The following is a 24,291-nucleotide window of genomic DNA, read 5'->3' as shown; positions in this document are numbered from 1 at the left end:
CATTACCATCTTGGGAAAAGAATTACATCTTACAGTGACCGTGTTCTAAACTTACCAGCCCAATTAGTTATAGGGAATGACATCCCCCAGTTTGACTAGTTGATTACAAAGGTGGCGCAGATAAAAATAAAAACCCTCCTCCCTATCCGAAAGAAGCGTTTATCCCCCAGATGGGAGAACCTCTACCTTGTTTCTTAGAAGAAAAGGACACCCTATGGAATGTTAGCAACTATTCCCTTTCTTATTGTCCTTTTGAAACCTGGGAAGAAGAGCGATATTCGCCAGAAGGTCCTATCTGGGTTTGGGAGGCCAAATTGGAGGACACATCTCAACCTTGGACGGGAAGCCAGAGAGTTGGGGGAAGCGTGGGTATGTGATGAATCTTATAATGTCATCACTCCTTTCCCGTGGATAACCTCTCCTCATGTGGCCAGCGCTACCTAATCCTGACCCTGGGGAGTCGCTATATGAGGGAGGACCACATAGGGGGGGAGGTGACCCCCAGCAGGTTGATAAGACCTAATCCGATGAGACATGGTATCCCCCTTTTGCTTTTAGGGCTTCCCCTTCCATTCCCCATGCCTTAATGGCATTTTGTCATGGCTCCCTTCAACCACCTATGGACGCTACCTTCCAATGTTCTATACATATGTTACCAAGAAATGACTACCGTTTACATGCATCTGAATGTACTGCGACAAGAAAGCTGAACAGAGTAATGAGGATCAGTAAAGGTGAGAAGCACAAGATGATCTTTAGTGGTTGCGAGCACATAATAGGTGCCAGGACATTTTCAAAAACCCTAACCAGCTGACAGGGAAGAAACGCTGCCTGGTGAAGCCTCATCCTCTCCTTTCTGACCGAGGGACTACTGTGCTGCATGGAAGAACATAGAGCCAACCGGCTTAAGGGGAAGGCCAGCGAAGACAAGAACTGGTCCGCTGCATAGAAGCCACGAGAAAGAGAGGGGAAGACTTCCTGTCGTTTGCGGCAACCGGTGGAAAGTATCCACACTGCCCGAACACGGAGAAGCACACAGCAGGCAGGATCCACGAAGGACGCTGGAGCCGGCAAGCTAAGTCGGTGAGCTCGGGAAGTGGGGTTGGGGCACCGAAGGGCCACTTCACATTCACCACGGGAGAACCAAAGAACAACACATAAAACTGGTGTGCCCTCAGGAGGGAAGCAGGGACACAGGGGCGCTTCGGCAACCATATTAAAGATGCCACAGAAAGCCAGTGAGACCTCAGGAGGAGAGCTCTCCCTTGTGACCACGGCAAGCGATCGTGCAAGTCTTGCAAGCTTTTCCATCCAAAGATGCTAAAAGACAGGTGGACGAAATGGTGGGCGGCCTACGCCATGCAGGTCGAATGTGGCACCGTCGCCTCATGTGACGAGGATTCTAGCAGCAGCCATGGCTTCGATGTGGAGGCCATAGAACTTTCTGCAGAACCGTCCGGTTCCCAGTTGCCCATCCCCGACAGGCAGGCCTCTGGTACTGCTATGGGGAGATCAGACCCCGGCGACAGGGGCACACCTGCACCACGTAAGGATAAGCACACAACCCCACAAGCTCACTCAACGGATATGTTGAGGAAGCATCAGATGCCAACAGGCCCTGCGACAATTTCAACGGCTCCTACCGATCCACATGATCGGCCACCCTCCCTGCATCCGTTGTCTCGGCATGTGTCCGGGCATAACGCCCATAAAGGCGTCTCTTAAAAAGAAAAACACGAGTGCTGGTGCGCAGTCTAAGAGCATGGCAGCCCTAAAGGTTTTGGCAGAGCCGAAGACTTCGTCGGCACCTACAGGCGCGTCGAAATCTCTCCCTAATCCACCAGAGCTACACAGGAGTCTCGCAACATTATTTCGGCAGCAAATAAGCCGAAAAGCACATTCTCTCGTCGATGGGAGTATTCACAAGATTCCCAGCCCCTCGCTAAGACTTTGTCTGCTAAGGTCCCTCCTTCCAAGGACCCTTTTTCTCCTGGAGAACCTCCCTTTCTCGCCACTCCTGACACCACTGGTTAATCTCCATGGACCAGAGTGAGGTTTGAGAGCTGTATGGACAAACTGTCAGTTTGTAGACTTCTAACACATTATTCACCCCTAAGAGACCTAGGGAGGAGGATTCATGCCCTAGTTTATCAAAGGTGCAAAAACTCTCCAGCCAAACTCCACTGGAAAAAATATTTGAATTCTCGAAACCTGAAGAGGTTTGAGGATCCCTATGACCAGTAAGACAATCCTTTTGGGCAGGACACACAAGGGCAATGACCAGATTGAGGCCGAGATCAGCCTGTAGAGGAAGCACTTTGGCTTTCCCCCACTCCAACTCCTGACCCAAATGCCATTTGCCTGAATCCTCCCACCTCGCCGCCACAGAGGCAAGCTTCACCTATTGATGATGAGATGGCTTTTAATGCAATCCTAAAGGGCTGCTGACCATTTCCAAATTGCCACGCAGGAAGCTGTACAAGATACTGACTTTGTAGAGGACATCCTAAAGGAACACCCCCCCCCCACAAGTCAGGCAATCCCACTGCTAAATTTCATCAAAAAGCGCTTCGCACCTTCTTTGCTGTCCCCTTCACTTACAAGGGCCATCAACCCTCAGGTTGAAAAGCTGTTTCGCCCCTCTTGTTCTGACCCGTTGTACATCTGGGGGCATGCCACTCACTACTACAAGGAAGAGGGGCGAAGTGCCATTGTCTACTGCAGAAGCGCCACCTGACAAAGACTGCAAAAAGTTGTACCCCCTCGGCAAACACATCACCACGTCAGCAGCATATTCGACAAGAATTGCTAATGATACTACACTTGCAAGTTAAATTGATGTGCAGTGGAACCTACTTCAGGTCGGCCCCCAAGAAGTCCCAGAACCAGTACGATCACGCCTACTGGCGATTGTCTCGGAAGGGAAATGGGTAACCCACAACATCCTAAAAACACATTGGAAGCAGCAGAGCTGTCGGCGCGGACCCTGGCCCAGAGTGCTCTTCTCAAAAGGCACTCCTGGCTCAAGAACTCGGGGGTTTAAGCCAGAAACCCAGCATCCCTAAAACAAACTGGTGGAAGACCCACATTTGTTTTGAAAAGCTGTGCACGATGCCTTAGAGACGGTGAAAAAAGAGCATGAGACTCTTAAGTCTCTTAGGCAGATCACTGCTAGACCTTGTCAGCAAAGGGGAAGCAACTCTCGCCATTCCTTTCGGGGCCAGTCTTTTTCCCTTTCTCCACACAAACAGTATGGCACAGGAGGTACACCATGGTCATCCGAACAAGGCTCAGCTGGCACCAGCCAATACCAGCAGAGGGGACAGCGAAGAGGCAAAGGCAGGGGTAAAAACTCCAGCCCAAGTGGCTGCCCGGCCTGCGCTCAGAAATGACTCGCAAGTCCGGGTCTCCTCCCATACATCCCCAGTCGGGGACACTTAACATCCTTTCACGCATGGGTGCTTCACCAGTGGGTGCTCAAGCCCGTGGGCCATGGTTATTGTATCAAGTTCCACCGGCCACCTTGATACCATCCACCAAGATCCAGATGCCTATTGCCAGCACACCTGCAGATTCTGCTGGAAGAGGTGCAGATCCCTCAGGAAAAGGGCACCATAGAAGTTGTCCCCATTCATCAGGTAAACAAGGGTATTTAATCAGTGTACTTCCTCGTACCCAAAAAGGATCTCACCATGCGCCCTGTAATAGACTTGCGCCCAGCGAACAAATTTGTCAATCCACAAAAGTTCAGAATGACAGCATTGCAGGGAGTAATCCCAATGTTAACACAGGGGAATTACATGGCAACATTTGGATATGAAAGATGCATACTTTCATATTTCAATGCTGCCCATGCACAGAAAGTACCTACGGTTCATGATGGAGGACAAGCACTTTCCGTTCAAAGTCCTTCCCTTCGGCATTGCCTCAGCCCCAAGGGTATTTACGAAGGTACTGGTCGTAGTAGCGGCTAACCACGCAGGCAGTCTATTCCAGTCTATCCTTACCTCGACGACTGGCTAATAACCGAGCATTCATACAGAACATGCCTATCAAATACCCAGAAGATGGTAGATCTCCTTCAATCTAGGATTCTCGATCAACGAGAAAAAGTCCAGCCTAGACCCCCAGCCAAGTCGAGCAGTTTCTGGGGGCTCTAATTCGGTCCAAAGACGTGGTTGTCTTCACCCTCCAACGTGAGGGTTCAAAACATGCTGTTAGCCAATCGCGAGGTGGCCAGACGCAAAGCTATGCGACTGTTAGCCTCCTGCATTTATCTAGTCCCACACGCATGTTTACACTTGCGCCCTATGCAAGAGTGGCTCTCGAGCCAATGGTGTCAGGCCAGCGGACAATGGGACAACCTAGTGGTTGTCTAGGCAGCCCTTGTTCTCTCTCTGCAGTGGTGGTCAAGACAAGACTTTCACCACCCCTGCAGTAGAAGGCAGTCTCACCATGGACGCGTATCTGACGGGGTGGGAGGAGGGCTCACTTCCTTCATCAGGTGGCGCACAGCGTTTGCTCCGCAGCGGTGGCATCCAACTGCATAAACCTGTTGGAATTGCTAGCAGTATTCAAAGCCCTGAAGGCTTTTCAAACACACCTCCAGGGAAAGACAGTCCTAGTCCTCACGGACAGCACCACGGCCATGTATTACCTGAATAAGCAAGGGGACACACACTCTCCAGGGCTATCCAAACTGTCACAGAACATATGGAAATGGGCTCTCAAACACAAGATGTTCCTCCTGTCACAGTACGTTTCAGGGGATCTTAATCTTCTAGCGGACGTGCTCAGCAGAGACTTCCCACTACCCGCAGAGTACGAATGGCGGTTACATGAAGAGATTGTTTTCAACGTCTTCGCAGACTGAGGCTTCCTAGAGATCAACTTGTTTGCAACTCTGGAGAACGCACTATACCCAGATTACGCCTCCAGGTACCCGCAGAACCGCTCCAAGGGGAACAGTCTCTGGATAACATGATCAGGGAAATGTGTCTAGGCTCCCCCCGACTCCCCTACTCAACCAGATAGTGCCTGAAGATTCACCAGGAACCAGTCACAATGATTCTGGTGGGCCCGCCAACCTAGGTTGTCTCATCCGATGGCAATGTCAGTCTCACCTGCGAGGAAGCTGCCATGCCCGTACACCATGCTATCTCAGGACAGCGGGGGGAAACACTTCATCCATGCCCGCAAACTCTCAATTTAGCAGACTGGCTCCTGAGGTCCTAGAGTTGGGACTCCTCCAACTTGCTCAAAGATGCATGGACATACTTGGAGAAGCACGAAAGCTTAACACCAGACATTGCTACTCCAACAAACGCTTCGTCCTCTGGTGCAATGCCAGGAGCATCAATCCTATTGACTGCTCACCAACACATATTGTCCTGTACCTAACTCGCCTACTAGATTCTGGCCTAGTTTTCAATTCCCTAAATGTCCACTTAGCTGCACTTTCAGCTTACACCACGTCCCAGAAAAAGGTTTTGTGGTGGAAGATTCCAGTGATGAAGGCTTTTATGGAAGGGGTTAAATGGCTTCAGCCCCCTATGTCCAACCCAGCTCCCGGATGGGTCCTGAATGTTGTACTGACTAGACTAATGGGGCTAATACATAAGGGTAGCTGTAAAGCACTCACTTACAAGACCGCCTTCCCAGTGGTGGTTACATCAGTGAGGAGAGTTGGAGGAACTGCAGGCTCTTTCAGTTCAAGACCTGTTTGTCACGATTCACAAGGATAAAGTGGTCCTGAACACTCACCCACGGGTTGCGCTTACATTTATTTCGAAGTTCCATGTGAACCAATCAATGTAACTAGCCACCTTTTTTCAGAACCCCACTAACGTGTCAGAAAGAAGCCTCCACTCACTTGATGTGAGGAGAGTGGTGATCTATTATCTGGAGAAAAGTAACTACTAAGAAAAACAAACTAGTATTTCGTTTAAGTGGCAGCTGGTAGAGAAGGGAACCCTGTCTCTAAATCGGCCATTTCAAAGTAGATCCTAAACTGCATCACACTGTGCTACACTCTTACCAAGAGAGATCTGCCCTTCAAGCCTAGAGCACTCTACTCAAGGCACTGGGGCTTCCATAGCATTCATTGCAAATGTTCCTCTTGAGTCCGTTTTGTAAATCAGCAACCTGGAGTTCTGTACACCTTTACGCAACACTACTGCCTAGATAGTCACTCTAGGTCTAATTCTCAGGTGGAACAAACAGTGCTAAGACATCTCTTTGCTACTGTTTCTTCACACATCCCACCACCATCTCTGGGTACTGCTCGCTAGTCTATGCACAGCATGTGATTCTAAGCAGATAAACAAGCATCAGAAGACCTGCATTACTTACCGTAATAGAATTTCTGATGTTCGTATCTGCTTAGATTCACATGCGCCCACCCTTCCTTCCCTCTTGGAGTAGAAGGAACATAGACATCTTGCACCTTTCTCTCTCTGTGCTCACAATAGTCGAAGGCTCCCTCACGGCAGACAAAACACAATGTTAGGGACCTCGATGCATGAGGGGTTTTGGGTACGCTACGTCACTTTAGGGATAGTGTTACAGGCACGCCATGTCGATGTCCCCTTTCGATCATCAAAAGAAAGATGAAATACTGCGCGATTACCACTAGATGTCGGACTATATGCACAGCATGTGAATGCTATTACGGTAAGTAATGCATGTCATATACAAGTCTACAAGTGTGTCCAGTGAAACACATCAGAAAGACCTGGCAGGAGGGTACACCAAGCAAAGTCATGTTTGCAAGTGTGTAAAGTGAATCACATGAGAAAGCCCTGGCAGGAAGTTATACCAAGCAAAGTCAAGTTTGCATCTGTACAAAGTGAACTGCACAAAGAAGCCCTGGCATAAAAGTACACCAGGCCAAGTCAAGTGGGCAAGTATGTAAAGTGAATCAAATGAGAAAGTCCTGGCAGGAAGAAGACACCAGGCAAAGCCAAGACTGTCAGAAAAAGTTAAATTAAAGTGGACAAACAACCTGGCAGGGCAGTACACCAGGTATCCTGTGAGATTGGGACTAACAGCAAAGTTGTTTTGTATACAAGTTGTTTTTGTTGATCATAGAATTCCAAGTAAGACTCACACCCTTAGGAGTTTAAAATATCTTGAAGAGGAACAAGAGGCTCAGCCTGGTGCCGTGGCCATCATCGCGGACCCCAATTTTTTTTAACTCCTGCATTCCCACTGGGAATGGATTACAACAGGTTTTAACGGTACATAGCGGGAGGGGTAAGGGAGATTAGAGATCTCTATGAAGGGACTCAAACTTAAATCCTTTTTAGGTTGTCATAGGGAGTATGACCTGGGAAAGTAGGACTTCTATGCCTATCAGCAGCTAAAACACTGGGTGCGAGCTCGAGCGATAATGCAAAGGGCCACTAGGGAATTGACAAAATGGGGAAAAGCTGCTGTCCTTCAGCGAGAATAACGAAAAGATTTCAGCTGTTGACAGGATCCTGTCAGAAAAGGAGGGGCAGGAGAATTGGGGAGTGAGGAATAAATGGGAGGCTGGGCGGGGGAGGGTGTTTACGGATAAGGAATGGGGACATGCTTTTAAGGGATGCTACAGCCCGTACACCTCGGCACAGCACCGGGAGCTGCAATATAAGTTGCTACACAGATGGCACTACACCCCAGAGAAACTCCATAAAATGTACAGCTCACACTCATCGCTGTGCTGGAGGAACTTTGGTGGGGAGAGAATGACATAGCATATCTGGTGGGGGTGCCCACAGCTCAAACATTTTGGCAGAAGGTGAAGTCAAAGATGGGCACGATGCTGGGATTCGATATATAAGTAGATTGGGCTATGGCGCTCCTGAACATACCGCTGAGTGGGGATCTTCGGTTTGGAGGGTGAGCAGGAACGTTATTGGCAAACCTATTAATGAATGCTAGACGCTGCATAGTGAAACAGTGGAAGTAGATGTAACCACCGTCCATTACACAATAGTACTACGCAATATGGGACGTTGTTGTGGAATAATTGACGGCCACAGTACGGGGTACAATGGGAAGGTTTGGCTAAGTTTGGTTGCCCTTTCTTACCTATGCACTTAAGGACTATACTTGCTTATACATCCCAAACAGACTGAGGACACTTGGGATGTTAACGGAGGAAGAGAACTGAGCCATGGAGGGGAGGATATATGGGGTCTGTCATCTCTAGACTAGACTAGTAGGGATAGTAAGGGGGGGCTATGCCTAGGAGTTGTGGGAGGGGTTTGAAGCAGTTATTGTTGGAAAAGTTGATTGTTGGTAAGCTCATTTGGAGCGACCTATGCAAATGTCATGATTGCACTTGGATGTTCATGCGCTAATAAAGATTTTGTTGAACAAAAAACCTGGGGAAGGGAGCGATTCCCTGGAACTGTGAACTTTATCCATTGGGAACTTTGTGTTGGAGTTACGCCTTTCCTTGAACTTTAACATTTGTGCACTTTCAAGGCCAAGGACATTATCCGTTTCCCCTTGGAGTTACTTTTAGAGTGTGAGGGCCAGAATAGTATTTCGGAGACAGACATTTTTGCTTTGGACATATTGACATTGGACAGATCCTTAGTTTTGGTTGAGGTAGGGAAACGCCTCCTAGAATAGGAACAGTGAGGCATTTTCCAACCCTCCCCTTTTAGTTTGAATAAACGTTTATAAACTGGGAGCTCTCTGTGTCCACGTCTCATTCCTGGGTCCTCACAACTTCCAGACCGTCAATTTCTTTTTAAGCCATTATCAAAGCTCTCTATAGAAAGTGTGTGCTCCCATAGGGAAGATTTAACAAGACAGGGGTTATGCCCAACACAGCAACAATGATCCATAGGGATCGCACAATTCACAGGCATGTCTATTTTATCATAAACTTCCATCCAAAAGTCCTTAAGTCGAAGACCAGACCAAAACGTGCAAATCTCTTTACCCATATCCAGCCTAAAGGTCCAAGACAAATCTGAATCACTTGCGTTACTCTGAGACAACCTCCATCGGTATCCGTAAAGGCTAAGTATGATTTTCCGTTGTCAGTCTCTGCTATAAAGGCTATGCAAATAGATTTTAACCAGTCAGATCTAGGCCTGGACCAGCATATGGCATTATTATTTCTTCAAATCTATACCTAAAGACATATATTCAGTTAAAAAGCTGTTATTACGATTTGCATTTCAAGCGTGTTGCAGTGTATCAAGTTCACCTCTATTTAGATGTATCAAGTTCACTTTTAACAGGGTATTGAAGTGATTCTGTTTCAACTTTTTAGAGACCATGCAAGACATCAACAAATGTGAACACTTCTGCCATGTCTTCTGCTTTTAAATCAGGATCAAAACCACCAAAAAACAAACAGCTGCCAAATGTGGGATCTGACACCCATGATGAGGCAGGGTCGCATACCTCTGGGTTTGCTGTTCGTGCCTCAAAAGTCGTTCTAAATCTTGGTTCAAAAGGCTCTTTGCAGACACCAGCAGACCTCTCTTCTGGGGCAACTGGAAGACCCCAAAGAAGTCAACCGATCTCACCTGCTGGAGAAGCCTCATCTCAAACAACCATGGTATGGTTTTTTATATATGTTAAGTACTATTTAAGTCTGGGTCTGGTCCCTCTTGCAAGGCTTTAACTGCTTCTTTACTAGGTCCTTTTGGCAGGCCGCTGGGGCCAAGTGTTATCTAGACTTGACTATACTGTGCAGCTTAACTAAATTCTTACCCTTACAATACTGGCCTGGCAACTGTTTCAACATGTTACAGACCTGTCCCTTTTGTCTTCCTCTCTTCCATCCAATTTTAGTTGCAGACAGCTTGCCTTAATATGGGATTTATGATGTTTCCGTGCAGGCAATTTTGCAGAAACTCAGTTCAGCGCTGCTGGATAACCTCATTGCCTCTCCACACCCCCTCCCCTGTTCTCTCCCAAAGCCGTACGGCCAGCATACTGCCTATCGCACCCTTGTATCTTGCTGGCAATCCCTGCCATTCAGGAGACACCACTTTGCGCTACCTCCAGATGGCCCCACAGACTCTTGGACCCACTGACTAGCAGCAGCTTATAAGCATGTTTTGACCGGCTTGCGTGAAGCACGGTAAGGAACTCATTATTAGCATTCTTTTTATGCCTGTCCAGCGTATTTAACTACTTGTCTCACCTACACGCACGTGCGCCCCTACGGATCCCCCTACCACCTCCCACCCCCCCTTTTGCCCCGTGACCACATAAAACAATGCACAGCCTAGGTCTCACTCCCTTGCAGGTATACCTGACCGGCAGGTGAATCATGCTGCGGTACCGCATAGAGACCCTGCATCTCTCTGAGCACCACAGGCCCACTGCCCTCTAAAAGCAACAGCTTGGCCTTCGCACCCTCCATGCAGAAGCCCCATCCTGCACCACGTTCGACAAAGGCATTATGCAACCTGCCATCAACTCAACTCCTTCCCCAAGTTCCAAGGCACGCCCTGCCTTCCCGGAGGAATTAAACAACCCCCTCAGAATCGATGCAACGCTACCCACCCCACCCGAGGGTTCTGGCGTCTGTATCCTCCCTTCCAGGCCCTACGCTCGCCTCTTCTTGCGGCATCTACCCTCCACTAGCAATTCCAGTGATCACACGCTCCATGCAAGTGCTTTCTCTCCCTAAATTGCCCCAATCCTAAGAATATCACGCAACTTGCAACCAGGCACTCCCACCTTTTCCTTTGTTGGGTCCTTCACAAATTCTGATACCAACATTCCTCTCTCAACCGCCACTTCTCATGGCACCAACTATGTCCCTACTCCGCTCTGACACGCACCCCACCCATCACCCCTTGCCTACCAAGTCAAAAGCGCCCATACTAGGGTGGAAGTTGCTCCAGCTCCACCGCAGACCTGTCAGCCACTCCAGACACCAGCCATTCTCACCTGCCTAGACCTCAACATCCACCAAAATTGTGCCCACCCACCCATCGCAGTAGTCTCTCCTGCTAACACCGGGTCACCTGCTAACACCGGGTCACCTAAAATTACAAGTTCATCACCAACTGTGCAGCCAACTCGGGTCCGAAGCAACAGTCCAGGTGCACAGTTGAAGACACACCCCACCGTCGCGCCTAGCCTCAATCATACAATGCCTCTAGCGACACACTGTCACCAAAACAACACTACTCCACAGCCACTGACATGGCCCATCCTCTTCCAACAATACTCACCCCATCCCCCTTCAATGCGCCCTCAGTAATGTATGCTCTATCCCTGCTCACTCCACAGAGATCTGGGACCTCCTCACTACCCACAACCTAGACCTCCTAGCTGTCACGGAAGCATCTGGCCCCACCATTGCTTTAGCTCTCCCCAAGGCTATACCATCTATCGGCAGGTCTGCCAGCTCTCTAAAGGGGGAGGGTAGCCCTTCTAGCAAAAGAATCCTTACAGATCTGACAAATTAACTCTCCTCTAGACGATAACATAGACACTCTCTCCCTCAAACGCTCCCTATCGCCCAGTTGCACTATCTCAATCTACATCATTTACTGACCTCCTGGTCCAGCAGCCGACTTCCATGAAAACCTACTACACCTCATTGGTAACAACCTAAAAACCGCTACCATATCCATTCTCCTTGGCAATCTCATCCTTGGATTCAATGATCCTAAAGACTTGCATGCAAACTCACTTGCCAAAGCCCTAAACGTCATGGGCTTCCTACAACTATTCAACAGCCCCACTCACTCTAAAGGCCGAATCCTAGATTAGATAGTGGACCACAACTGCTCCGCCACAATTAGCGCAATTTCCCTCTGCCCCTGGACAGACCACCATGTTCTTCTCTTCTCCATCCCCAACCCGACTAAGACCAAAATTCACACTCCACCACTGCCACCCTCCCTTGCAAGGAGTTCCCTCAAACTAACTAAAGAGCACCTCCTACCCTATACATTTTTTATATACATTACCCCCCCCACATATAGATATGCAGGAAATTGGGGGTCGAACTTTTGGGAGTCGAACTTTTGGCGTTGGGTAAAATTGTTCTAAACCTCTCGACTTGCCTGTTTTCAAACCTGCATTCTCAAACGACCCTATTCTGCTAGCACAAAGTTACGATTCAATCAAGAAAGCAGTGGAATCCACAGCCCCACTATCTCTAAAAAAAAAGCTAAATCTGTAAGACATGCCAATGCATGGTTCACAGAGGAACTCATTGAACTACGTGCTATGAAGCACACTGCGCTATCCAAATGGCAATGAAACACCCAAGAATCCACCCAAAAAGTTCAACTACTAAATATAAAAAAGTCATCCACCTCGTTCAACACCAGAATGACTAATGTAAAATTGGATTCTAAGGATATGTTTGCTATATTCAGGGAACTAGTATCACCGGTTCCTACCACACAGGTCATCTCTAAACAGACCTTCCAGGATTTTGCGGCATGAAATGGCAAATTTTGCGGCATGAAATGGCAAATTTTGCGACACAATCCTTTCTTTATTGCGGCATTTTTGCGGTACATTTTGTATTATCTGGAGGGTGTAAGATTGCCACATTGGAGGAAAGAGGCAGAATGCAAGGCTACAAGAGAGTCAAGGTGTTGTTATTATGTATCTTTCCTATTTAATAGGAAGAATCTCGGATGTCTCTGGCTTGGCAGAACAGTTTTTGTTTTGGATACATTTTTGTTTTAATTTAATAGTATTAACTAAATTAATCATTATCAGTTGTAATGCTGAAACTTTTACCCTTTTATGTTCTCCAATCCCCCAAACACCCACACACCTCTCTCACCAACACACATCACATAGCTCACCAACTCCCCATTACAACTTGCATTCCTGAACCTCTCACTCTGTCATACAAATACTAACGTGCTATGTCACACTGGCAAGTCACAATTTGCATCCCCCGTCCCAGCCAAACTCCAAATCATACTCCCAACTCACGCCTTACACGCTAGAATTCCTCCTGCAATATACAGTCCTTCATTCTTTCGTGCTGCTTCCGCATCTTGCATCCTTCTCCCATTCTATCGCACTCTTCACTCATATTTTTTCCCAATCTTCAGCTCACAGCCTCTTTCCGGCCAACTGCTTCCTCTCTGCTTTCTGGCTCACTGCTCCTCCTGACCACACGTTCCCTCTACTGTCTGTACTTCTGCTCGCTCTCCGATTTCTGGCCCACCGCATCACTGCTTCCTCTGCTCTCTTGTGCACCGCTTCCTCCTCTGACCCACTGCTCTCCCTTTGCTTTCTTGCCTATCACGTCACATCTCACCCATCACTCTTCCCCTCTCTCCTTTCCCTTTCATAGTGTGACCATTTTTTTAAATTGTAGATTTTGACCATGATCCTCAAAAAATGGGGCATTTAAGCCGAGGAGATGCTATTTTTAGATAACCCATTTTTGAAAATGAGCAGGTCACCTTATTCTCAAAGGTGACCTGCGCATTTCCCTGGGGCTGAGCTGTAGTGCAAATTGTGCGCTGGCCAGCTGCCTTGAATAGGGTTTTGGGTTGAGTGACCAAAGTGTAATTATTTGCAGCGGAATTGACCGTAGTCAATTTTGCCACAAATAGATTAGCACTTCAGCCAAACAACCCAAAATTTACCTTTCACCACCAACCCACCGCCTCCCTTACTTAACTGCTTGGTCACTGCTGCTTCTCCTGCAACCCTGCATTGTCAGATACGTCCCTCTTACGCAGGTCAGATCCAACGCCGCAGGGTCCCTTTTTTAGTCTTTTTTTTGTTTTCAGACCCCTACCTCCAATTTTGAGGAAGCGGGGGACACCCCTGCAACCCCCAAGGCCAGAATACTGAACATGGGGAGCGGGTGACGACCCCGCAACCCCCGCTCCCCATGTTTGTTATTTATAAAAATTGATAGTACTGCCGAAATAGGTCAAATTGTACCATTCGATCGATTTTTTTGGTGGTCAAAATGGGTAGTACCTTGAATAGAAGCACTTTCCCGACAGTGTTCTGCAAGCTCCCAGCGCCTCCACTGTAAAATGTGACCCAAAAAAACGCATTTCTATCCTATTTGAGGAACAGAAATGCAAGCAACATAGCAGAAGTTAATACCTTTAAAAAAAATGCATGACAGCGTCAAGAAAGACCCATGGGGTCATTATGAGATTACCGGTAAGCTTGCCACTACCGTTGTTTCCAGACCGACAAACTACGAGTTCTGCGAGCGGGTGCCTTTCAGCCCGCCAGATCTGACCTGGCGGGTGGAACGGCACCCGCTCGCAGACCTTGACGGGTGCACCGGCACTGTTCCACACAGTAGCGGTGCATCTGGCCTCCCCATTCCATTGAGTCCCATGGGACTCGATGGGAATGGGGATTTTCTTTTTTACAGCGCCTGGCCAGAGGGACCGCCCGACTCCAGCGGCAGCCGTGCCGTTTTTACCAGCACGGCTACTGCCGGACTTGTAATGAGGGCCCCCTGTCATGCAGTGGCACCCACACCTCCCGTGCACGTAGGTTTGCCTACAATTTCTGCACATTTAAAAGTGCATCTTGCGTGGAAATTTAGGATGCGCTTTTAAATTGGCAGAAACGCCCCCTGATTTACTCAAGGAGTAGAAAAAGGCCATCTGAATGGGCGCGCATATAAAATCCACTAGACAAGCGACACCCGAATGGCACATTTTAATGAAATGTGCCCATTCAAGTGTCCCTTGTGGATTGGGCTGCTCTTTTTTTTTTTGGGCGCAAGTGATGAAATGTATTCACGCATTTGATTACTTGCATTGATACGTTTTGAGAATCTGGCACCCTGAGGATATACATATATTTTTTTAATCGTAGCTTTTGCAGTTTTTTTGTGCAAAAACTGCTGTTTTCGCTGTATTTTACGCAAAACGGCTGCTTTCGCAGCATTTGCGGGATTGCAAAATCGCTATAAACTGGATGGTCTGTCTAAAAACAAACCGTGGTGCTCCAGCATACAATCGGCCATGCTCAACAAAATAAACCTCTTACAGGACAAAATCAGAACTAGCCAAAACCCCCTTCCTCTCCCCTTCCCACTACTCTTACCACAAATACTCCCACTCTGGTCAAATCTTGCTTCTCTTTCAAAGACGTCACAGACATGGAAGTTCTCACCCTCCTCAAACACATCAAACTGTCCAATTGCAAAGGTGATATTTGCCCAGCCAATATCATCAAAGACTGCACAACCACCTTAGCCCCATTCCTCACTGCCTTTATAAATGCCTCATTCGCATCAGGTATGGTTCCCCCATGCCTTAAAGAAGCTTTGGTACGCCGCTCCTAAACAAAAGAACTCTCTAGACCCAACCTCCCCAAACGACTAACGTCCCATCACCACAGTTCCTTTCCTCCTAAACATTCTGGACAAAGCAGCATACATTCAGGTCCAACACTTCCTAGAAACAAACTGCATTCCAGGTAAGCGTCATTCTGGTTTCCGCCCAGGTCATTGCACTGAATCAGCCTTACTAGACTTAAAAAAACAATTATGCGAAATCATTGATGAAGGGAAACCAGCATTACTCCTCCTCCTTGATCTATCTGCTGCGTTTGACCTAGTGGACCACAAGACCCTTTGCAGATACCTCAATACCGCAGCTCGGTTTTCACTCAAAGCCACCGCTTGTATCTCCTTCTTTCTCGAAGGGAGAGCCATGACCCACTATACACTGAAGTCCTGCAGGGCTCCTGTATCACTCCCACCCTTTACAACATTTTTACCAAACCACTCTTTGACAGCCCGGACGCTGTAGGCATAGCTTATACCAGCTATGCCGATGACACACAGGTAGGTCGTCCTCCCCCTCTCAGGCACCTACAAAGCGGACGCTGAAACACTTGACTGCGTTTACGCCACCATCCAGGCTTGGATTGGCTTGGATTGCGGCCAATGGGATCTGCCTAAACGGAGACAAGACCGAAATCCTTCTAGTTGGTTCCAAAGAAACTCTCAATAAACTCAACAGGCAATACACCTCCTTCACTGTCGACAACACTCCGATCCCGATCTCTACCTCCGTTAAGACTCTTGGTGTCTACCTGAACTCCACACTCTCCATGTCACGTCAGGCAGACGCAATTGCATGCTCAGCATCTTACTCAGCCAAGCTGATCAATACGGTCGAACCCTTCCTATTTATTTATTTATTGCATTCATTATAAGCCCAAACCCGTAGGTGTCACAGCGTAGTTACAGATATCTTGGCATAATTGGATACAGTTCCAATCAAACCATTTACACATGGAGGCAGTTGCTACAGTTAGAATAATACTTTTCTGATGCTTGTTAATCTGATTAAAATCACATGATGTACATATGGGCCGACATCCAGTGGTAACCACAGAGTATTGCATTTTGTCTTTTGGGGACGTCGGCATAGGCGTGTCTGAAATCCCTCACGCGCCGAGGTCCCTCAGATTGTTTTTTTCCACCCAGATAACTGGTTGCCCCATTGCGGAGCTCTTCATAAGAGACATTGTTTATCCTTGTTTATCCCAAAGTCGCTTCGACGGTGCTTCAAATACTACGACGAAGACTACAGGGAACTTTCGACGGCGGTGGAACTCGACGCCAAAGATTCGGCGGCAGAGTCATCCACGTGGCTGGCCCTCTGGCCGGCTTACACACTAGGGAGAGTGGGGTTGGGGTGGTCATATCTTTCGCTATGTCTCTCCTCTTTCCCCCCTCTTTACCCTCTAGGTCTGGTCATCATTTTCATTACCTTTCGCTATGGAAAGGACACCATTTCGGTTTTGCGTCTCTTGCAGGGCAGATACCCGCGGAAGGACGAGCACGATACGTGCAATAATCGTCTGCCCCTTGACCACGACTAAGCGCAGTGTGCGCCTTGTAGACTCTTTCGACCTAAAACACGTAGGGAGCGCCACGTTAAGCGGTGGCCCGCCTAAGGCATGTTGCGACCTGAACTAGCACTAGTGATGACCAAGCATCTGTATCGGATGCCATTGACCTTACGACGGACACTTCTAGGTCCCCCACGCCCGTCCCCGACCCCTCCAGGCCTGACGCAAGTCGCGCTACGGGGACAACACCCGGCGACAGGGGCATACAAAAAACCCACACTAAACAGACAACCCCTTCCCCAGTTTCGACGGTTCCCTCGAAATGGGTGAAAGTGCCAACAGGACCGCTGAAAATGTTGACAGAATCCTCTGATCTTGAAGATCAACAGCCTTCCCTGCATCCGCAGCAGCGGCTTGACTAGGCCTTCGAAAATTAAGGGCGCTTTCTCTGTAAAGGCTCATTTCCCTGTAAAAGGCTAATTTCCCATACCTAGCGAGTCCCCCAGCAGCTTTGCTGGATTTTTGGGGTTTATTTTTTTCTCCTGCTAAGAGTGAGACTCTTTTCCTCCCTCTCTTAGACATGATTTGAGGTGTTCCTTTGACTTTGTATGTGTTTTATGGGCTATGGGGTCCTTTACCCCATAGGGCTTCATGTGTTTTTGGTATGTGGGTTACACAGCACCCTCGGTGCCGTAACCCAGGGGTGTTGTAGCGACCCCCAAACATAAACTCCATACACTGGGACTGACTACTGTCTCCCAGGGCATGTAAAGTCACCATTGGCTTTACTAGTCTCAAATTGTGAACAGAACCAGTACAAACCATCTATTGTGGACGTACTGGTCGGGGCAATTCGATTGCCCCAGGGTCTGTTGTTCGAGGGGGCACTGTCCAGTTCCCCCCGACCGAGTTTTGGCTGGTGGCAGTGGATACTACTTTTTATATTCCACCGCGAATATATTCCTATGGGATTTTCCCATTGTTCGAGAATACCACTTTTTAATATAGCCTCGAACATACCGCCGGTTTATTAAATTAATATTAATTCACCGGTTGGTAATTTTTGCTGAAACTTGGTTCCAAAATGGCGTTTGCGTTAACTTCTGTGACTCCAACCCAAGTCGAGCCCTTTGTTCCACTTTTTGTCGGGCTTCTCCACAGCAGCCTCCAAAAGTGGTGCCACTCTGTCTGGGTACCACAGGGGTGTGGGAGGGGGTTTAGGCACCCTGGACTGAGTTGCCTCGGCAACTCAAGTCGCACTCTTGTGTGATTGGCCCAAGTGGTGAGCCGACCGGCTCACCACTTAGCATGTTTGTTTGACAGCTTGGCTGAATGAATGGGGGTTTTCTGCATAAAAGCAGGGCTTTGGGGACTGGAACTTCAGAAGTCGCCACAGGACCTAAAGAATCCGAGGAGGGAGAAGCCGAGCCGACCTGCAACGACGACACCACCGGTGGAGCCCTGCGGAACCGTCTCACCACTTTTCCCGATGAGAGGAGATCTCCAGTCCAGAGAGTCTTCTTCCTTTGACTGGTGGGGATAACTAGTTTGCCCATCTTTTCGCCTTCCTGGACCATCTCGTGGCTGCCTTGCCCGTGCCAAGCACCCCGGCAACCGGGATACCATGAATCACCACTACCCCGAAGAAAAGGGTGGTACCTTGTAACTGGGAAACTCTGCGGCTGGTTTCTTCCCTGGCAGCGCAACGACATTCAGCTTTCCTCCACGTCGAGACCTCCTCTTCCGCTGGACAAACCACCGACTTGCACTCACTGCCAGGAACAACTGCCCCCGCTGGAGCGTTCTTCCCACTTTCAGGTACTGTGTCCCGCCTGGCTTCCCTTGCGACAGATCGTTAGGGGTGACAGTTAATCCTGGACTTCCTAACCTGGGCTAGCCTGGGTCCTGTTAACTAACTTTTCCAGACTTAACCTCAATCTTTTGAGAACTTTCTACAAAGACTCTTTGGGCATAACCCCACTGTGTGATCCTGGACACATTTCGCTTGCTCTCTCTAAGAGTGGGCCTGGCATTTCAACTTCCTTGCTCCCCAGTAGACTTTGCCTAACCTGCCTCACTGTGGTTCTTTGAAAAGTATTGAAATTGGTGTGCTTTCATAACTCTGCCTTTTTCCGTCCCTTTTTAATAACTTATTAGAGTGCCATCTTATGTTAAGCACTCACCTCTGTCTGTAAAGAAGTGGTCTTTCTCATTTAGACTGGTCTAATAAGTAATTAGGGTTGTGTGTGTGTGTGTGTGTGTATATATATATATATATATATATATATATATATATATATATTAGTGACTGTGTGTTGAATTTATTTACCTCTTTGTGCTAGTGTAATTTATAAGTGTGTCTTTAAATAAATAATGATATACTTTTACACCAAAGCTCTGGTCAGTGTTTGCTTGTGCTACTGTGTCTCTGTACCTATTGTGTATACTCTATATACTGCCTAACTCATCTTGAGAGAAGTCTGACTGCTCAGCCACAGCTACCAGGTAAATCTGGGTAGTACAGACTGCTACCAATTGGGTTTACTGCCAAGCACCTGTAGTCCTAAATCGTTTGCAGTGGTCCCTAAGGGAACTGCACAGGTTTCTGCCTAACGCTACCTCAAAATCACATTTGGCCAGCGAAGCGCGCTCAGCTGACGCTCCGACGCCCTCGATAGGACAACAATCTACCGCTAGGCCTCCTAGTCGTATGGCACGCCCCAATTCGCCAGACATCGCTGAAAGCATTGCAAGGATTACTTCGGCAGTGGGGCTGATGCCTAAGGAGTCGACGAAATGCAAGGAGCAGCACCCCGATGCTCGCGAAGACTATGAAGACAGTCAGGAGCCTTTTGTCTAGAACTATTAGTAATACATTTTGGCGCCAAATGCAAGAAAATTAAGATTTTCCACCTTTTGCACCTTCTGGTTCGTCTAAATGGACCAGGGGAAAATGTGAAGGGTGCATGGACTACTTGGAAAGGATTGTCTCGCTTTCAGAACACCTTACACCCAATAGACCTCGGGAGGATCCTCTTCTGTGTCAACCTTAAGATTTCCTGGAAATTTAGAACCTTCTTAGGAACATTTCACTTCCATCCACCATGAAGATGAAATTCAAATGGACACACATCAAGACATCTATGATGAGGAAGAAGATACTACCTTCCTACAGGACTACACTGCAGATGACCAGGCAGATGCCACGGACAACTGCGAGGACACCTATCAAGTTGAGACGGAGCCATGGGTGCTCTCTACTTACAATCAGGACACAGATGTACTGTGTTTGGACTCCCCTCCTTCCACCCCGGCCCTCCAGGCTTCACCAGTAGACTATCAGATGGCCTTTTATGCCATTTGAAGGAAGGCAGCCGATTACTTTCAGATCGCCACCCAAGAAGCCATACCTGAAAAAGATTTTGTGGAGGACATTCCTAAAGAAAAAAAACCCTCCAGTCAAGCCATTCCTCTCCTAAACGCCATTAAAAGGAGATTGGCTCCTTCTCTTGTCACACCAACCCAGACCAGGGCAGTAAATCCAAGGGTGGAGAAATTGTTTCAGCCATCGCCTACTGACCCTCAATATATTAAAAGCCACGCCACCCCCGATTCCCTAGTGGTTACCACCACCTGGAAATGGGCAGGAGTACCCCTTGCTACGGGAGAGACCCCTCACGATAAGGAGTCAAAAAGATTGTATGCCTTGGGTAACGTATTACCATGGCAGCTGCTTTTACCACACGCATAGCAAATGCCACGTTGCTTGCCAGTTATGCCGATGCGCAATGGAACCTTATTCAAGAAGGTCTCCAGGAGGTACCTGAACCCGCAAAAAACAAATTACTCGCCATTGTGGCTGCAGGCAGGCAGGTCAACCAAAATGTATTAAACACTCTGGATGCTGCAGAGACGGCAGGAAGATCCCTGGCTCAGGGCACACTGCTTAAACGGCACGCTTGGCTCTGAAAACTCAGGCTTCAAGCCAGAGACCCAAGCAGCTCTTATTAACAAACCTATCGAAGAGTCGAATCTCTTTGGTAAAGCAGTCGACGAGGCTCTGGAGACTGCCAAAAAAGAGCACAAGACGCTTAAGTCCCTGCAACAAATCACACAAAAACCCTCCCCCCAGAGGGGGAAGCGGGTCCCGCCGGTCCTTTCGAGGCCAATCACATTCCGCCCAAAACATGTACAACACGTGAAACAACGAACTCAGGTCAAGCATCCAGCACCCCTGCCAACTATCCACTTAGGGGTCAGTGACGCGGGAAAGGCAGAGGCAGAGACCCCAACTCCATGGGTGCCGCAGCCTCTTGTCAGAAATGACCTACGGATCTAGGTCCCCTCCCATGTCACCCCAGTCGGGGGGCGCTTAACATCTTTCCTTTCAGCATGGGAGGGGATTACATTACACCACAGTTCAGACCGCCCAAGACAAGACGCCTGATGCCAGACCATCTGCGAATCCTGACACAAGTGGTGGAAGTACTTCTGGAAAAGGACGCCATAGAAACCGTCCCTATTCTTCAGGTAAACCAGGGTATTTATTCAGTGTACTAGACATCACCATGCTCCCTGTACTAGACTTGCGCCCAGCGAACAAGTTTGTCAAACCTCAAGTTTCATATGGTAACCCTGCAGGAAGTAATCCCACTGTTGAAATGGGTGGATTACATGGCAACATTGGACATGAAAGATGCATACTTTTATATTTCAATGTTGCCGGCGCACAGAAAATACCTAAGGTTCATGATAGAGGACAAGCACTATCAGTTTAAAGTACTCCCCTTCGGCATTGCCTCGGCGCCAAGGGTGTTTACGAAAGTCCTGGCAGTGGCAGCAGCCCATCTGTGCAGACTATCCGTCCCTGTCTACCCTTACCTCGACGACTGGCTCATAACCGGGTACTCTTACGAGACATGCCTAGGAAATACTCAGAAGACAATAGACCTCCTATCCAGTCTGGGATTCTCCATCAACGAGAAGAAATCCAGTTTATACCCCAGTCAAGCCAAACAATTCCTAGGTGCTCTGATTCAGACAAAGGAGGGTCTCGTCTTCCCCTCCAACAAGAGGGTTCAGAACATGCTTTCTCAGATCCCTCAATATGTAGCCAGTCAGGAAGTGACGGTACGCAAGGCAATGCGCTTGCTAGGTATGATGGCGTCATGCATTTATTTAGTTCCCCACGCGCGGCTGCGCATGCGTTCCATGCAAGAGTGGCTCAACAGCCAGTGGTGTCAGGCCAGCGGACAATGGGAAGATCTGGTATTTGTCTCGCCAGCCCTCGTGCTCTCTCTGCAATGGTGGTCGAGGGAAAAACTCTTGAAGGGGAAGACCTTCACCACCCCCGCAGTGGAAGCCACTCTCACGACAGACGCATCTCTGACAGGGTGGGGGGGGGCTCAACTACTTCAGCAGACGGCGCATAGAGTGTGGTCCCCCGAAGTAGCATCCAACCATATATATCTGTTAGAGCTATTAGCAGTATTCAAAGCACTAAAGGCCTTTCAGACTCAGCTACAGGGGAAGACAGTTCTGGTCCTGACAGACGGCACCACAGCCATGTATTACCTAAACGAACAAGGGGGCCCACACTCTCCAGGGCTATCCAAGCTGTCCCAAAACATTTGGATGTGGGCTCTCAAACACAGGATGTTCCTGTTGTCCCAACACGTTCCCGGGGAACTCAATCTTCTGGCGGACGTGATCAGCAGAGATTTCCCACTGCCCTTAGAATACGAATGGCGTCTACACGAAGACAGTCTTCAACGTCTTTGCAGAATAGGGCTTCACAGAGATAGACCTGTTCGCTACTCAGGAGAACGCCCAATGCCAAGATTACGCCTAAGGTATCGCCAGAACCGCTCCAAGGGGAACGGACTATGGATAGCATGGTCAGGGAAATTGGTCTACGCTTTTCCCCCCGACTCCCCTTGTCAACAAGGTAGTGCACAAGATGCCCCAGGAACCAGTTACCATGATATTGGTGGCCCCCATGTGGGCCCGCCAACCCTGGTTTGCTCATCTAATGGAGATGTCCCTCTCCCCACACCCCCACCTCCCTGGTGAAACTACCCTGTCCGTACATGTTGTCTCGGGGGGTGGCGGGCAAAGGGGAGAGACCCTACATCGATGCCTGCAAACTCTGAACTTAGCAGCCTGGCTCCTGAGGTCATAGTTTGGACAACTTCAACTCCCTCAGAGATGCATGGGCATACTCTGGGAAGCTAGGAAACCTAACACGCGCTATTGCTATTCCAGTAAATGGAAACGCTTTGTCATCTGGTGTAATGCCAAGGGTGTCGATCCGGACTGGTTTTCAATTCCCTAAAGGTTCATCTAGCTTCTCTCAGCCTACACTACGTCACAACAAAGTGTTGTGGTGGAAAATACTGGTTATTATGGCTTTTATGGAAGGGGTTAAGAGAATCCATCCCCCCATTTCTCACCCAGCTCCTGGATGGGATCTAAATGTGGTTTTAACTAGCTTCATGGGATCTCCCTTTGAGCCAATGCATAAAGCAAGTCTAAAAGACCTTACTTACAAGACGGCCTTCCTAGTGGCTATCGCTTCTATTAGAAGGGTTAGCGAACTACAGGCCCTTTCAGGTGTAGACCCTTTTTTTACAGTACACAGGGATAAAGTGGTTGTGCGCACTCATCCTAGATTTGCACCTAAATACATTTCAAAGTTCCATGTGAACCAATCAATTGAACTACCCACTTTCTTCCAGAATCCCACTAGCATGGCCGAAAGAAGCCTACACACACTAGATGTGCGTAGGGCAGTCATGTTTTACCTGGAGAGAACAAAACCAGTGAGGAAGATGAACCATTTTCGTTTCAGTGGCAGCTGGTAGAGAAGGGGATCCTGTCTCTAAATCAGCTATCTCAAGGTGGATTGTAAAATGCATCACACTATGTTTCTCTCTTGCTAAGAGAGAACTGCCCTTCAGGCCTAGAGCACACTCTACTCGGGGCCCTGCAGCTTCCATAGCATTCATTGCAAATGTTCCCCTGGAGTCCATTTGCAAAGCGGCAACCTGGAGTTCTGTACACACCTTTTACAAAACACTATTGCCTAGACACTCATTCTAGGTCTGATTCTCAGGTGGGACAAGCAGTACTAAGACATCTTTTCACTACTGTTCCTTCTCGCAACCCACCTCCAACTCCGGGTACTGCTTGCTAGTCTATGCACAGCATGTGATTCTAAGCAGATTAACAAGCATCAGAAGAACTGCATTACTCACCATAATAGCATTCTGATGATTGTATCTGCTTAGATTCACATGTGCCCTGCCTGCCTCCCCATTCGGGGTGGAAGGAATATAGACGTCTTACTACTTTCTCTCTTCATGTACTCACTCACAATAGCCTTGGGCTCCCTCATGGCAGAAAAAATACAATTGGAGCGACCTTGGCGCGTGAGGTATTTTGGGTACACTAGACATCACGACAGGTATAGTGGTAAAGACATGCCTATGCCGACGT

General features: G+C 48.3%; 1 protein-coding gene across 3 annotated transcripts in view; it reads left to right on the top strand.

Moving 5' to 3' along the window:
• CENPU (centromere protein U) overlaps nucleotides 1-24,291 on the top strand; it is a 797,426-nt gene that overhangs the window by 292,823 nt on the left and 480,312 nt on the right. For 2 of the 3 annotated variants that reach the window (XM_069631498.1, XM_069631497.1), the window contains exon 7: nucleotides 9,275-9,565. The exons of the other annotated variant lie outside the window; for it this stretch is intronic. In XM_069631498.1, coding sequence (XP_069487599.1) covers nucleotides 9,275-9,565 — 291 coding nt within the window. The remainder of the gene's footprint in view (nucleotides 1-9,274; nucleotides 9,566-24,291) is intronic. 3 annotated transcript variants of the gene reach the window in all.

The sequence above is a fragment of the Ambystoma mexicanum genome, chromosome 6q (genome assembly GCF_040938575.1).
Source record: "Ambystoma mexicanum isolate Mex_15411 chromosome 6q, UKY_AmexF1_1, whole genome shotgun sequence".
In the NCBI taxonomy this organism is placed as follows: Eukaryota; Metazoa; Chordata; class Amphibia; order Caudata; family Ambystomatidae; genus Ambystoma; species Ambystoma mexicanum.
Note: the sequence above shows the minus strand (reverse complement) of the source record. Positions and strands in the feature narration are given on the sequence as shown.